At 38.6% G+C, this 15,819-nt stretch overlaps 1 protein-coding gene across 2 annotated transcripts; it reads left to right on the top strand.

Annotated features, from left to right (window-relative positions):
- The first annotated feature begins 524 nt into the window (after nucleotides 1-524).
- Nucleotides 525-4,940, top strand: VCX3A (variable charge X-linked 3A). Of its 2 annotated transcripts, XM_030807206.1 has the most exons (3): nucleotides 525-596; nucleotides 3,963-4,309; nucleotides 4,502-4,940. In XM_030807206.1, the coding sequence occupies exons 2-3, from the start codon at nucleotides 4,211-4,213 to the stop codon at nucleotides 4,898-4,900; spliced, it is 498 nt and encodes a 165-aa protein (XP_030663066.1). In that variant the 5' UTR covers nucleotides 525-596; nucleotides 3,963-4,210; the 3' UTR covers nucleotides 4,901-4,940. The 2 variants fall into 2 exon arrangements, with proteins under 2 accessions (XP_030663066.1, XP_003261037.3); XM_003260989.4 differs by lacking the exon at nucleotides 525-596 and having other exon boundaries at nucleotides 3,845-4,309.
- Nucleotides 4,941-15,819: the final 10,879 nt, after the last annotated feature.

Below are 15,819 nucleotides of genomic sequence, written 5' to 3'. Positions count from 1 at the left end.
TGACAAACTCTGTCATCATCATCATCATCATCATCATCCTATCATCAATAACATCTTCTATATTAACAGCCCAAATCACAGGGAAAGGATGAGAAAAATAATTAATATCTGGAATTCAAGCTTGCCTCTTGATGGGAGCTGTATTAGGTGAGATATTGGTCAGGTGAAAGCCTTGAGTAGTAGAGTCTTAACATCTTTGACAAATGTGCATATTTCATGGTGGTGGCCATGACCTATATCCCAAATTAATTTGGAATGCTGAATTGCCTGGATACTCCCAAAATTGTCCTCATTCTCAGTCTGAATCATTTTGTAACACAAATTCATTTTAGAAAACAGAACTATGAGGATTTTTTCATCAACTAGACACTGCCAAAGAGGTGAAGGATAATTCTGTCTCTCAACAGATGGTTAAACCATGAGCAAAACAAACAAAATATTCTCTCTTTCCCGGATGGAATTGCTGCTGCTAACCAAACATGGTGGCGTATGAACTTGGAATCATAACAATGTCAATAAGTTTACGAAGGATCATCCATGCTGTCTTCCGATAAGGCTATGTGAGACAATGATGCATTATGAGATACTTGGCCAAGGTGAAGAGTTCAAAATGTGGTTGGGAATGTCTGGACACATCTTGTTTTCTTGTCTGTCTGTTTGCAAACACTCTCTTCTCACTGTGCGGCTCAATGGATTCATTTCACTGGCCTCATGAATGCTCAGCCTTGACCAAATGCTTCAACACACAAACGAGTGTTAACCTCTGAATAATTTGTCATCTACAATGAGATACCTCTTCACACCCACAAAGATGGCTAGAGTAAAAAATCAGATAACAACAAGAGATGGAAAGGATGTGGAGAAATCAGAATGCTCATACACTGCTGGTGGGTATGCAAAATGGTATGGTGGCTTTGGAAAATATTCTCAGAGTTCCTCAAATTATGTAAATTACTACAGCCACTATGGAGAAGATTATGGAGTTCCTCAAAATCCTAAAAGTAGAACTACTATATGATCCAAGTATTCCACTGCTAGGGAAAGAAGCAGAGAAATAAATAAATAAATAAACCTGTACATCAAAGAGATATATCTGCATGCTTATGTGTACTGCAGCATAAGTCACAATAGCCAAAATATGGATTTAGCCGAAGTGCCCATCAATGGACAAATGGATAAGGAAAATGTGGTATATGTACACAATGGAATATTATCCAGCCATAAGAAGAATGACATCCTGTCATTTGCAGCAACATGGATGAAACTGGATGCCATTATGTTAAATGAAATAAGCCAGGCACAGAAAGACAAATATTGCATATTTTCACTGATTTATGGGAGCTAAAAAAGTGGTTCTCATGAAGATAGTGACTATAGTGATGGTTACCAGAGGCCAGAGGGGAAGGGGGGGATGAAGGGTAAATAAAAGAATATAAATGTATTTATTACCACTGAACTGCACACTTACAAGTGGTAAAGAAGGTACATTACATATGTATATTTTACCTCGATAAAAATAAATTTCAAAATAAAATCACGTTCTTCTCACCACTTACTGCTGAGTTATTGTTAGAATAATGAATTAGTACTACAGGTAAGGCATGTACCTACGTAAGTAGTAAAATAGAGACAACAAGAATAGTTGAGTGGAATGTAGAACACAGGGAATCTAGTCTGGTCAAATATAATTTTATTGGTGTTGAGTTATATACAAATTCTACTTAACTGGGCTTTCCCATGAAACACGCTACATAGAAACAGCTAACAATCATTACAATACCAAGTGAAACTGACCCTGAAACTCATGTTCTTTGCAAATCTCAATTACTGATTTTAGTTGGGATAAGAACTTAGAAGGATAGGTGCTGAGTGTTACCCAAGAAAAAAGGTACAAAGGATAACAGGAAATAATTTGAATATCTATGCGATGCCAGGAAAAAGCAAAATCCTTCCTTATCATTCTACTGTTTTGTTGGGATAATAAATTACCACAGACATCTGGTGGTAAACATTTAATTAGCAACCTAAAGATAGCTAGAATTAACTAGACCAAGTAATTGATCCCAGGAAGCTGAAGATAACTGGCCTATGCCAGGGAGTTGAATAACTATTTTCCTCAATGCAAAATTCCAACCTCATGTTAGAAATATTACCTCATACAATAGATATCTACTTTATCCAAGTGAGTTATTAACTAGAGATAACGAGATGAAGCCAGTACTTGAAATAAACAAATTCTTTTCAACACTACTTCTTATGTCTTAGTGACATAAAACTAGACGTTTAGTGGTACCTAGGCAAAGAGTTGAATAAAAAACTAGCAATTACTAGGAAAACTGGTTAACATAGAAAGTTTAGTAACGATTCTAGTCAACTCTGTGTTCTCACTTTTTTAGGATTGTTGACTAGGTACGATGGATATGGTAACTAGAGTTACCTGAGTAAGAGTTAAATACAGAATCCTCCATAAAACCAGAATAACTGGTTGAAGACAAGAAGTACAGGATTGCATTCTCCTCAACATTTCTCATTTCTTTTTGGAATAATGAGTTAGTTCTGTCAGTGGGTAGTAGTACCTAGATTATTACAAAGCAAGAAATAAGAAGAGATGTCTAGAATAAATATTTGATACCAGGATGGTGAAAAACACATTATTTTCAAATAGAAACTCTAATTTCCTGTGTGATTACTGAGTTAGAATAAGTTAGTAGTGGAGATACCTCTATGAGATTTGGATTTCATTTTGGGGATGTGATACACACTCAACAGATGAACTACTGGGTCATATGGTAGATCTATTTTGATTTTCCAAGGAACCATTACACTGTTTTTCATAACGGCTGTACCAATTACATGTCTGTCAACAGCGTGTAAAGGTCCCTTTTTCTGCATACCCTAAAAGTTTCATTTTCTCCACACCTTTGCCATCATTATCTTTTGTCTCTCGACTTTTTGATAATAGCCGTCGTAACAGGTGTGAGGTGATAGTTCATTGTGGTTTTCATTTGCATTCTATGATTATTAATGATGTTGAACACATTTTCATGTACCTGACTGCCAGTTGTGGGTTTTCTTTCAAGAAATGCCTATTCAAGTCCTTTGCCTATTTCTTAACCAGACTATTTATTTATTTGCTATTGAGATGTGTGAGTTCTTTATATATTTTGGATATTAACTCATTATTAGGTATATGGTTTGCAAATAGTTTCTCCCAAACCATAGCCTGCCTTTTCATTTTGTTGACTGTTGACTGTGCAGAAGCTTTTAGTTTCCAGGCTGCCCACTTGCCCTACATATTTCAGCTTCCTAGACCCCCACAGTGTGTGAATGTGTGAGCCAATTGCTTAGAATAAACTGTATCATATATATAATAAAATTCATAAATAAATACTACATGATAGTAAATATATATTTATGATATATAATATTACACACACACACACACACACACAAAGTATCCTGTTGGTTTAGTTTCTCCTACTCTGAGGAACCCAGCCTGATACAGATACCCAGCTGAGCGAGTGTGTTTGCTGATCTTGACCTCTGGAAGCCAGTGCTTTAAACCATGAGAATGAAAAATTGTGAGGCACTGTGTGGATGCTGGGAGAAGTATGTGAGATGGAAAAGTTCTTTCATGGCATCCAAGAAGTGAATGATCCTCAAGGTGTAGCAGAGGAATTTGTAGGAGAGAGGGATGATTGACGTCTTCATATAGCCCTCCATCCATCCCAGTTAGCATGGAGGGATTTTAGGTAGGTCATAGAGAAACTGGGTAATGATGGCAGGTGTGGAGGAACAGAATGTACCACTGAATGGGAGGTCCGGGGGAAACATGTGGCGGAAATATCCTCCCTTGCCACGTGATCTGCCAAAATTGAACATGGGGAGTTTAGGAGGGGTGACATGTCAGTTTGGGAACTATCTTTAGGGGTGCTAACCAAAATCTCCCTTTCTCCAACCAGAGCACCTTGCATTCCTCATCAGATGTCACCCCCACCCCGACTTCCTCCGCCATGTCCTGATGGTGCTTTGTGACGTGTAAAGCCTTCCTTCCTGCCCAGGGCTACCATTGGCTGGGTAGTGGAGTGTTGACCAATCACAGCTCAGGGACGTGATCGCCTCATTGTCCTGCGATCGCGGGAGGGGTATATACAGGGAGGCCAGGCAGCCTGGAGTTAGTCGACCGTTGGGAGACGTTGAGCGGCGGAAGATGAGTCCAAAGCCGAGAGCCTCCGGACCTCCGGCCACCAAGGCGGCACGAAAGAGCAAGTCCTCCCCCCAGCTGAGCCCCAGTAGCCCGAAGAAGAAGGTGAGTGACCCTCCCAAGCTCCTCCTCGTCTTCCCCTCGCCTCCTTCCTCACAAGAATCCTCTCCGGTCCTCACCTGGCACAACCCCCCAACCCGGCCCGCACCGCTTCTGAGGACACGTCCCTGTTCCCAGCCTCCTCCACCCTCGTCCCTAAACCAGAGTCCTTCTGTGATCTCCCTGTTGTCCTTCCAGACTACCAAGGTGGCCAAGAAGGGGAAAGCAGCCCGTGGAGGGAGAGGAGGGAAGAAAAGGGCTGCAAAAAAGATGGCGGCTGTGACGGCACCTGAGGCGGGGAGCGGGCCAGCGGCACCCGGCCCCAGTGACCAGCCCAGCCAGGAGCTCCTTCAGTATGAGCTGCCACCGGCGGAGCCAGTGAGCGAGGAGACCCAGCTGGAGGAACCACTTAGTGAGGAGACCAAGCTGGAGGAACCAGTGAGTGAGGAGACCAAGCTGGAGGAACCAGTGAGTGAGGAGACCAAGCTGGAGGAACCACTTAGTGAGGAGACCAAGCTGGAGGAACCACTGAGTGAGGAGACCAAGCTGGAGGAACCACTGAGTGAGGGGTGGCCAACTACTCCCGTATCTCCTTGAGCAGCCACTAAGTTCAGGCCCAGCCGCCAGACCTCAGAGATCTCACCAGCAGGGTGCTTACCTTGGTGAGAACAATAAAATGAATGTGTTGCAAACTCATCTGAGTGACTCCGTGTTCTCTGGTGGTGGGGAGGGAGGGAGGGAGGAAGAGGAGGTGTGTGGGGAGGGAGGGAGGGAGGAAGAGGTGGTGTGTGGGGAGGGAGGGAGGGAGGGAAGAAGAGGTGGTGTGGGGAGGGAGGGAGGAAGAGGTGGTGTGTGGGGAGGGAGGGAGGAAGAGGTGGTGTGTGGGGAGGGAGGGAGGAAGAGGTGGTGTGTGGAGAGGGAGGGAGCGAGGAAGAGGTGGTGTGTGGGGAGGGAGGGAGGGAGGAAGAGGTGGTGTGTGGAGACGGAGGGAGCGAGGAAGAGGTGGTGTGTGGGGAGGGAGGGAGGAAGAGGTGGTGTGTGGGGAGGGAGAAAGGAAAGAAGGAAGAGGTGGTGTGTGGGGAGGGAGGGAAGTGGGGTCCCGCGGGGTTGAGGTCAGAGGAACAGATCACAGTTAGCTAGACAGGAGGATAAGGATGGCGTCATGACTGAGCACTGGAGAAAAACTTCCCCTTCACAGGATGACTCCGCTTCTTGTAAGGTTTGTTTCTTCATGCAATCTTGCTAGCACATACACCAAGTACGAAGAACTGGATTCTACCTGCTTAGGTTTCATTGTTAAAATACGTTTTCGTTTATAGAAACCAATGGAAGAATCCTTTCCATCGTCTTTCCTTTCAGCGTCCCCGCCCTACAATCTAATATAATTAAGAAGAAAAATTCAAAATAGAGCAAAATATATCTATTTGATAAAAGCCTTTTTATTTTTGCAACTGAAGAGACAAAAAGTACATTTCATATTTCTATACATTAGAAATACACAGGTCTTTTCTATATATGGTAGAATTTAGTGTATACAAATATATGTAAATAAAATATAATGTGCAACTATATTTACTATATACAAACCTATATATAAATACAAATATAGAAATATGGATTATATATTTATATATCTACAAATATAAATATATAGATATAGATTATATATACACATGTTAGAAATACATAGGTCTTTTCTATATATATACTAGAACCTACTATACATATTTATATATTAATATATGTATTTTATGTTTTTGTGTAGATTATATATAAATATATATAAATATATATTTTATGTATAAATACATATATAAAACATTTATATTTATATATATATATTTATATATTGATTATATATCATTTCTTTTAGAAGGTAAGGCATTAGTATTTTTCAAGCATGGTTCTCAGGCAAAAGGAGCAAGGAAATTATCATTTTAAGAAGAAAAGAGTACAAAATTATCACAATTTAATTTCCAGTTGTTACTAATTACACGGACAGAATAACTCATGTCCTTTAATCTTATAATGAATAGCACGTTAAACTTATATGTGATGATGGAAATATGAATTTCCATATAATAAGGGTTTGAGATGTAAAGCACTAACTTTATGGGCAGTTTTCACTTGTTACATAGATTGTTCTGAAAGCTTTAAAGATGTTAAAATTAATGGTGGCTTTGAAGAGATGGTAGCATCATTTGAGAAACAACAAATGAGTTCTGTTTCATCCTTTCCTTGGTGTGGTCAGGGCTTCATTTCATTAGCTTAGGAAGGGATTTCAGGGCTTTGCATGATGAACTTGTAGCTGCCTCCTGTGGAATCCTAAGAAACCTAGGACGCTATACCACAGAAACAGGGCGTTGCCCATGTCCTGAACACCATCATTTTGTGGTATATTTCTTTTGTATTTCTTATATGGAAATACCATATAAGGATGAGCATGCTTGGTATAACTCAAAGCCTGTTTATTTGCAAGGCTGTATTGACCCTGAACAATCAATATTTGTATGTTATGGATGGGAAACAAGTCAGAATGAAAAGCTCCTGCTGTCTTTTAGGAAAGCCTATTGGCTGTGGTTGTATATCTCTTTCCAAAGGGAAATTGGTGAACTTTCTGCTATAGTTTTTTCCATAATGACAGCATAAAACTAAAATAAACTCATCTTGTCAGTGGTCACTCTTGGGGTTGGTGTATATTAGGGAGCAATGTTGCAATGTGTTTCAAAATTACATTCAAGAACTAATTTTGTGCACCTTATTTTAATGCCATATTTCCATTCAAGCTCTGCAAGCCAAAACAGTCTGTGATGATTCTTTTGGCATTGAAAAAATTATCCATGGCAGTTAAACCTTGTTTCTTTCATCATTTCATGGCAGTAGGAGCTTCAACTGTTATTTGTTGGGAACCCATCCTGACTAGCTCTTTCACTAGGGCTTCATGTTTTATTGTGATGATTGGCAGACTTGTGTTTCAGGCATTTTCAGCTTCAGAAAGTTACTATGATTTTGAAATTATAAATGCAAAAATATCAGTGAATTTATTTTCACAAACTGTTTTAATTCATTATAGACAATAAGTGGTTTAATCAGAAATCAATATTTTAAATAATATTTTAATTTGTTGGAGCATTCACAAATACTACGTCTTCCTTTAAGTCTTTCTTTATTCTACATGTTATATACACAGTTAAATTAGTTAATAAGAGTGTTAAATATTTTTCCTCCTTCTCCAACTACACACAAGCTCAGGATTAAAATAACCAGTGGAATGAGTAAAGACCCGAAGTAATAGCAGCAAAACTGTAGTTGATTTTTATAATAAAATAATAGATATCAAAGCTTCCTGGCATTATAGGCAAATCTTCCTGTGTCCCTAAAGGGAGGATCCCCTTGACAGCAGTCATGAACAACAGGTGATCTTGAGATTCTCAGCTGTCAGAGACAGTTGGTGGGAGAATTTGAAAACACCTTGTACATATTAAAGAGCTAAGCATGAGATGATATATACATACATATGTCTCTGTCTCATTAGACTGCAGGAAATAGGATGTAAAGTATTGTTCCTGGGTGTGTCTGTGAGGGTGTTGCCAAAGGAGATTAACATTTGAGTCAGTGCATTGGGAGAGGCAGACCCACCCTCACTCTGGGTGGGTAGCATCAAATCAGCTGCCATTGTGGCTAGAATAAAGCAGGCAGAAGGAACTGGAAGGAACAGACTGGCTGAGTATTCCAGCCTTAATCTTTCTCCTGTGCTAAATGCTTCCTGCTGTCGAACGTCAGACTCCAGGTTCTTCAGCTTTTGGACTCTTGGACTTACACCAGTGGTTTGCCAGGGGCTCTTGGGCTTTTGGCCACAGACTGAGGGGTGCACTGTCGGCTTCCCTACTTTTGAGGTTTTGGGACTCGGACTGATCCACCACTGACTTCCTTGCTCCTCAACTTGCAGATGGCCTATCGCGGGACTTTACCTTGTGATCATGTGAGTCAATTCTCCTTAATAAACTTCCTTTCATATATGCATCTATCTTATCAGTTTTATCCCTCCAGAGAACCCTAATACAGCTTGGTTCACCAAGGTTGCTGTGCAGTTCTGGGCATGACATGGGGAGAAATATGTGATGTGGAGGCAGAGAGACCGTCTCCTCTTGTGTATATCTACTAGTTAGGAAAACACATCTCACAAGAGCCTTGCAGAAGACATTCTTCCTCATCTTATTAGCAACAATAAGTTTACTTGCCCGATTCCTGAGCTGGTCACCAGTAGGGGTACAGGGATTGCCTGTGGTTTCATCGGGTATCCCATGGAGATGCACATAGCATCAGCTATTTCATAGATGCTGTGCTGGCTACATGGGGATAAAATTAGAGGATAAGAACATGAACAGAATCACACATCAAAGTGGATGAATCAATGGGGAAATATATCCTGGAAGGCAACTGCTGATGTTCCAATGCATATATCTACAAGGGATTGTTGGGTTTTGTTTTTGTTGCCAACAGAATAAATTTTCTAATAGTACAAGACTATGAATGCCTGCTTTTGTTAACATCAAATTGAGCAACAGTTTAAAAGGGTTAGGAAAAAATAGCATGATAATGTTTATGCATTCTTTGGATTTTATTTTCACTCTGCTAAACATGACAGAACTCAGTAACAACGGTCCTCTTCATATAGCAAAGTTCTTGCAAGAGGAGGAATGAAAGTAACCAAGCTGAAATAACAGCTGAAGACTTCCCATCCCTAACATGCATTGGACTTTGTAATTTTCTCATAAAAGAAACTGACTCCATTTAAAAAGTCTTTACACAAAATCCTCCCTGTTGCAGCCATTGTCACCAATGGTCCATTTGAACAAAGACAAAGCAAATAAAGTATCATGAATTCAACTTAATTAGTCTCAGGGCATTTTCTTGGTTTTCTCCATGTAACTTACTAGTACCTCAGAATGTGAACTGGGAGGATCTTTTCTTTTTTCTTTTTCCTTCCTTCCTTCCTTCCTTCCTTCCTTCCTTCCTTCCTTCCTTCCTCTTTCTTTCTTCTTTCGTTTTTGAGATAGAGTCTTGCTCTGTCACCCAGGCTGGAGTGCAGTGGCACGATCCGGGCTCACTGCAATTTTTTCTTTTCTTTTCTTTTCCTTTCCTTTCTTTTTCCTTCCTTCCTCCCTTCCTCCCTTCCTTCCTTCCTTCTTCTTTGTTTTTAGAGATAGATTCTTGCTCTGTCACCCAGGCTGGAGTGCAGTGGCACGATCCTGGCTCACTGCAATTATTTCTTTTCCTTTCTTTCTTCTTTCCTTCCTTCCTTCCTTCCTTCTTTCCTTCCTTCTTTCCTTCTTCTTTGTTTTTTGAGATAGAGTCTTGCTCTGTCACCCAGGCTGGAGTGCAGTGGCACGATCCTGGCTCACTGCAATTTTTTCTTTTCCTTCCTTCCTTCCTTCCTTCTTTCTTCTTTCCTTCTTTTTTTCTTTTTTTCTTCCTTTCCTCTTTGAGATGGAATCTTTCTCTGTCACCCAGGCTGGAGGGCAGTAGCATGATCCTAGTTCACTGCACCCTAGAACTCCTAGGCTCAAGTGATCCTCCTACCTCAGCCTCCCAAGTAGCTGGGACTTCGGGTGCACACCACCATGCCTGGCTAATTTTTGTATATTTTTGTAGAGAACAAGATCTCGCTGTATTACCAAGCTCATCTTAAACTGAACTCCGGGCCTCAAGAGATCCTCCCAACTTGGCCTCCCAAAGTGCTGGAATTACAGGTGTGAGCCACTTCGCCTGTCCCTGAGCTGGGAGTTTTTATATCCATTTGCACTGAAGGATTGAGAAGAAAATTTGAGCATTCCTATACACAAATCAACCAAATGAAATGTGTCAGGTTGTAGCACAATGATGAATGTTTCCAAGAAGCCCTAGTATTATTTTTGGATATATAGCAACTTAAATGGGTTATTCTGAACTAATTAGCAATGTACCTATAATTCTAGTTTTCAATAAACATAGATTTTCACTAAATTCTTTTCTTTGACTTTACCTACTCATAGACAAAGATGTTCCTTCCTGCAAAATAGCTAATTAGACCTCCATGATTCAACAGGAGTGGCAATACTTGGGAGGGAAGCTTCACTCACAATTTTGATAGAATGACCAAGAGAAGTTTCATTTTTATTCTTGTGTGTGTAAATTCCTATTTTTATTACTATTTACTTAAATTTTTATTTATGTATTTATCCAATGCCCATCAGGAACTGCTGTTTACTCAATGCCTCCTCAATCCTTTTGCTTCTGTTTCTTCAGTTCTCATCTGGCCTCAATAGGAGCACTATCTGAATTCACTCTGGATTCATGGCCTGTCCTGTAATTTCTGTGTCCTGTAAAGAAGGTGTCTTGTGACTGGGTGTAGTGACTCATGCCTGTAATTCCAGCACTTTGGGAGGTTGAGGTGGGCAGATTCCTTGAGGTCAGGAGTTCAAGGCCAGCCTGGCCAACATGGTGAAACCCTGTCTCTATCAAAAATACAAAAATTAGCCAGGTGTGGTGGTGCCTGCCTGTAATTCCAGCTACTCTGAAGGTTGAGGCACAAGAATTGCTTGAACCCAGGAGGCGGAGGTTGCAGTGAGCCGAGATCACACCACTGCTCTCCAGCCTGGGTGACAGAGTGAGACTCTGTCTCAGAAAAAAAAAAAAAAGTGTCTTGTGTTGCTTTGGGAAATCTCAATAATCAAATAGCCACTACATTTCCTTGTATCTAAGAGACCTTCAATGATAAGACACACCCCTGTTGTTGGCCTCCGAAGGAGACTATGTAAACATCGTGATTTAAACAGATGATACAATATTTTCTTATCATTTATAATTTGTATTTTATACTTATTCAAACAGCACTTTTTTGTTTGTTTGCTTACACCAATTTTGTGTATATATAAAAGAGAAATGAGATTAAAAACTAAATTAGATAAGGGATCCCTAAAACTTTTTAAAAACTCAAAGCAGTCAGAGATTACTCTGAGTTATTGAAGTTTACATTCTTGGACTCTATGGAATAATTTTCCACGTCATTAAATGCACTACTAAGATGCCATTTTTTGCTGTGTTTACCATTTATATGGAAAGATAACATACATACAGACAAGTGCACAATAATTCATATACAGCTTGATGAATTATCACAAGAGAACACACCTGTGCATGTACCTCCATCTTTGAAAAATGGTCAAGAATCTGGCAAGCAGATCCTCTCACCACTAACTCCTCTGCTTCCTCTCCACCAGCCTCCCAATTATGACTGCACCACAGACCAGTTCAGTATCTTTTTGATACTCAGCAAATTAAATCATAGAATAATTATTCTTTTGCATCTGGCTTCTTTTGCTTAGTGTTATGTTTGTGAGATTCGCCAATGTTGTGTGTAGTGGTGGTTAGCTCATTTTCATTGCTATGAGGTTGTTTGTTATCAGGCAGCAACAATTTACAATCTTTAACTGCAAGGTTAGTGTTTTTGTGCACGGTTTATAAAAGCTTGTCTACCCCAAGGACATGAGCTCTTTGTTTATTGAGATGGATACATTAATGAGTGCTGTATAAAAAAGAAACCTGTTAGATATTCAGGATGAATAAGAAAAGTAGAAATAAATGGATTTCTGCCAAAAGGAGCTTTCATAATATGGTGACATGGCCAAAACCGCAGTTACTTTTGCACCAGCCTAATAGACCACTGTGAAGAAGGCAAAATCCTTCCATGAAGATTCTAGAAAGAGTGCCATGGTAAAGTGATCTTTTAAAAAAAATCTTACTTTTATCTCAGTCATATCTTTAATATGAGTACTCATAACATCTATTAAAGACCTGATATGATTTTATGATACACTTTTGCATTTTTATGACTAAAATTACATGCATTATTTCTGTGTATAAGTTAATTCTAATTTCATTGACATTATTTTATAGGCACGTGAGACCAGTGTATTTACCAGAATTTAATATATGATGAGGCTATCTTTTAATATTAAAAGGGCAAGCTAACCATTTGATGGGAAAAAGCAACATCAGCAAAACAGCAATTAGATAACTAGATCCCTGCCTCACATCCTATAGCAAATACATTTCAAGATGGAAATGCAGGTAAGAAAATAATAATAAATACATTATAAAATATAGATAAACATTGATAGAATTTGGGGATGTAGAAAGATTTTCTAAGCTCGACTCTAAATATAGAAATCAGAAGGAAACCACCTACTTCGGCTACCAGCACACACTCAGTTCTGCCATCCACCTCGCCTTCCTCCCACCCCAAACCCCTTATCCCGCACACACACATAATGGACACCAAGTCATCCTTCAGACAGTAGCTCCAACATCATTTCTTGCCCATATACACCAACTCTATAGATTATAGAATCTCCCCGGGAACATTTTGATATCCCTTTATAATATTTATGAAAATTATTAGCTATATATTTATTTGTGTAATTTTAAAAATTCACCTTCTTATCTCCAACACTTTAAGGCCCTCATGAGAAAGACAAGGTGTATTTTTCATACCATTAATACTCTGGTAATAGTGTCTCTTGCCCATAGACGGGGCTCAACAGTTTTTTTTTAATGAAAGAGAAAATACTTATAAGTTTTACTATACAAATAAATGCTTCTCTATAACATAAAGGACATGTACAAATATGCAGAGACTAGCTTTTTAAATGTGTGGCTTACATGTATTGAACAATTATTATATAAAGTTCTTAACATCAATAGAAAAATATTAATAAAATAAAATGTTGGATAAGGCTATAAAAAACTATTTGCAAATGCATTTATAAGACCCATAAACATATAAAAGTGTTTAAAGTCACTGGTAAATAAAAACTGCTAGCATTTAAACACTGCATAAGTTTTCCATGATGAAACTGAAATATAATGGTAAATCATAGACAATGTGGGCCAAGATATAGGGGAAAAGATACTCTTGGACACTTTTGATGAATGTGTTTAACATTTATTTATTGTAAGCCATTAGGAAATATATAATAAAGACCTTAAAAAGTCTTAAATGGGTTTCTGTAAACATAATTTTAGGAATTTAACCAGAAAAAAATAGCAGAAGTGGGAAAATCAGTAATACGAAGGGATTTTGCAACACCAAAATATCAGAATGAATTTACTCTCCTATGATAGCTATTGATTAATTAGTTATGACACATTTATGTAAGAAAACACTGATAATGAACACAGATATAATCGTTACATGTTGTTTAGTGGCTGGAATAAAAATAGAGCCCTAAATAAGGTTGACAGTTTTTGTCTCTAGTGTGGTACAATAGTGGGTGATTTTTTTTTGAAAATTGGTTAACGGTATTCTCATTTTTCTACAATGAAATTATATATATGCATATATACACATATACATATGTATATATGATTAAGAAAATGTGGCACATATACACCATGGAATACTATGCAGCCATAAAAAGGATGAGTTCATGTCCTTTGCAGGCACATGGATGAAGCTGGAAACCATCATTCTCAGCAAACTATCACAAGACCAGAAAACCAAACACTGCATGTTCTTACTCATAAGTGGGAGTTGATCAGTGAGAACACATGGACACAGAGAGGGGAACATCACCCACTGGGGCCTATTGGGGGGTAGGGGGCTAGGGGAGGGATAACATTAGGAGAAATACCTAATGTAGGTGACGGGTTGATGGGTGCAACAAACCACAATGGCACGTGTAAACCTATGTAACAAAACTACACGTTCTGCACATGTAACCCAGAACTTGAAGTATAATAAAAAATAAATAAATAAAAAACAGCTTTGTTGAGATATAACTCACAGTTTGTACAATGCACCCATTTAAATTGTACAGTCCAACAGCTTTTATTCACAGCGTTGTGCAACCATCACCATGATCCATTTTACAACTTTTTACTGCCCCAGAGAGAACCCAACATCTCTTAGCCATTATCCCCTCAACCCCTCCCCCGCCAATCTCTCCAAGGCCTGGGCAATCAGTGGTCTACTTTCTGTCACTATGGATTGGTCCATTAAGGATATTTCAGAAAAATGGAATGATATCATATGTGATCTTCTGCATCTGCCTTCTTCTGCTTAATATAACATTTTCAGGTTCATCCATGTTGTAATATGTATCATATATAATACATATGTACAATACATCCATGTTGCATATGTACATATATAATATGTGTTACATAATATATTCATTTCTTTTTAATTTCCAAGTAATATTTGCATGGATATATCACGTTTTATTCATCTTTACTGTTTAGGTTTATAACTTTGAAACTTTTAAATATCTGCTTTATACACTCAACATTATATAACTAAAGTTTCTGTAGATTAGTAAATATTCCACGTTTGTATTGATTGCTTTATAATATTTTATTATGTGGTTATGCCCAATATATAAACATTGGGCATATACATTATTTCATAGTATCATTTTTATTAATTGTTACACTTTTATAAACTATACTCACATCCTGTCACAATAAGTTCCTTCCTTCCATTCTTCTTCCTTTAATTTGTTTAAAAATTTTGCCCTTTTCTGATAAAATTAGAAATACGTTGTCAAGGTCCAACAAAAATCAATATTATACCTTTTCATACAATTTTTTTAATAAATGGCAGTAACCTAAAATTTTGCTGTGAGGAGCAAAGGCGATATGGATTGGTCTATTCGGGATATTTCAGATAGAGCACGGCAGGATGTTTATAGCAGCTTTATTCATCATTGCCAAAACTTGGAAGCCACCAAGATGTCCTTCAGTGGGTGAATGGATAAAAGTACTGTTGTGCATCCAGACAATGGAATATTACTCAGCACTACAAATAAGTGAGAATCAAGCCACAAAAAGACATGCATATTACCAAGTGAAAGAAGCCAGTCTAAAAGGGCTACATGCTGTATAATTCTAACTATATGACATTCTGGAAAAGACAAAACTGTGGAGACAGTAAAAAGGTAGTCAGTGGTTGACAGGAGTATGCAGGAGAGACGGTTTAATAGGTGGAGCATAGAGGATTTTTAAGGAAAGGAAACTATTCTGTGTGATACTATTAGGTTGGTGCAAAAGTATTGCACCAAAGTATTGGCGAAACCCATAATTACTTTTGCACCAACCTAATATAATGATGGATGCACGTCATTATACATTTGTTCAAGCCTGTAGGATGTACAACACCAAGAGTGAACCCTAATGTGAACTATGGACTTCAGGTGACAATGATGTGTCAATGTAGGTTCATCAGTTGTCACAAATGCACCACTCTACAAGGGGATGTTGAGAGTGAGGGAGGCTGTGCGTGTGTGGGGGCAGAGGCACATGGATACTCTGTACGTTTTGCTCAATTTTGTTGTGACCCTAAAATTGCTTTAAAAAATAAAATATATTTAAAATGTTGAGTTAAACAAGGAAAGGAGGCTCCCAGGAAATGGCAGTGTCATAGCTGATCCAAAATAATAACTGAAAATCATGACTGCTTACATTTTAGAAGGGTG

This window comes from Nomascus leucogenys, chromosome X, assembly GCF_006542625.1.
Source record: "Nomascus leucogenys isolate Asia chromosome X, Asia_NLE_v1, whole genome shotgun sequence".
Classification (NCBI taxonomy): domain Eukaryota; kingdom Metazoa; phylum Chordata; class Mammalia; order Primates; family Hylobatidae; genus Nomascus; species Nomascus leucogenys.
Note: the sequence above shows the minus strand (reverse complement) of the source record. Positions and strands in the feature narration are given on the sequence as shown.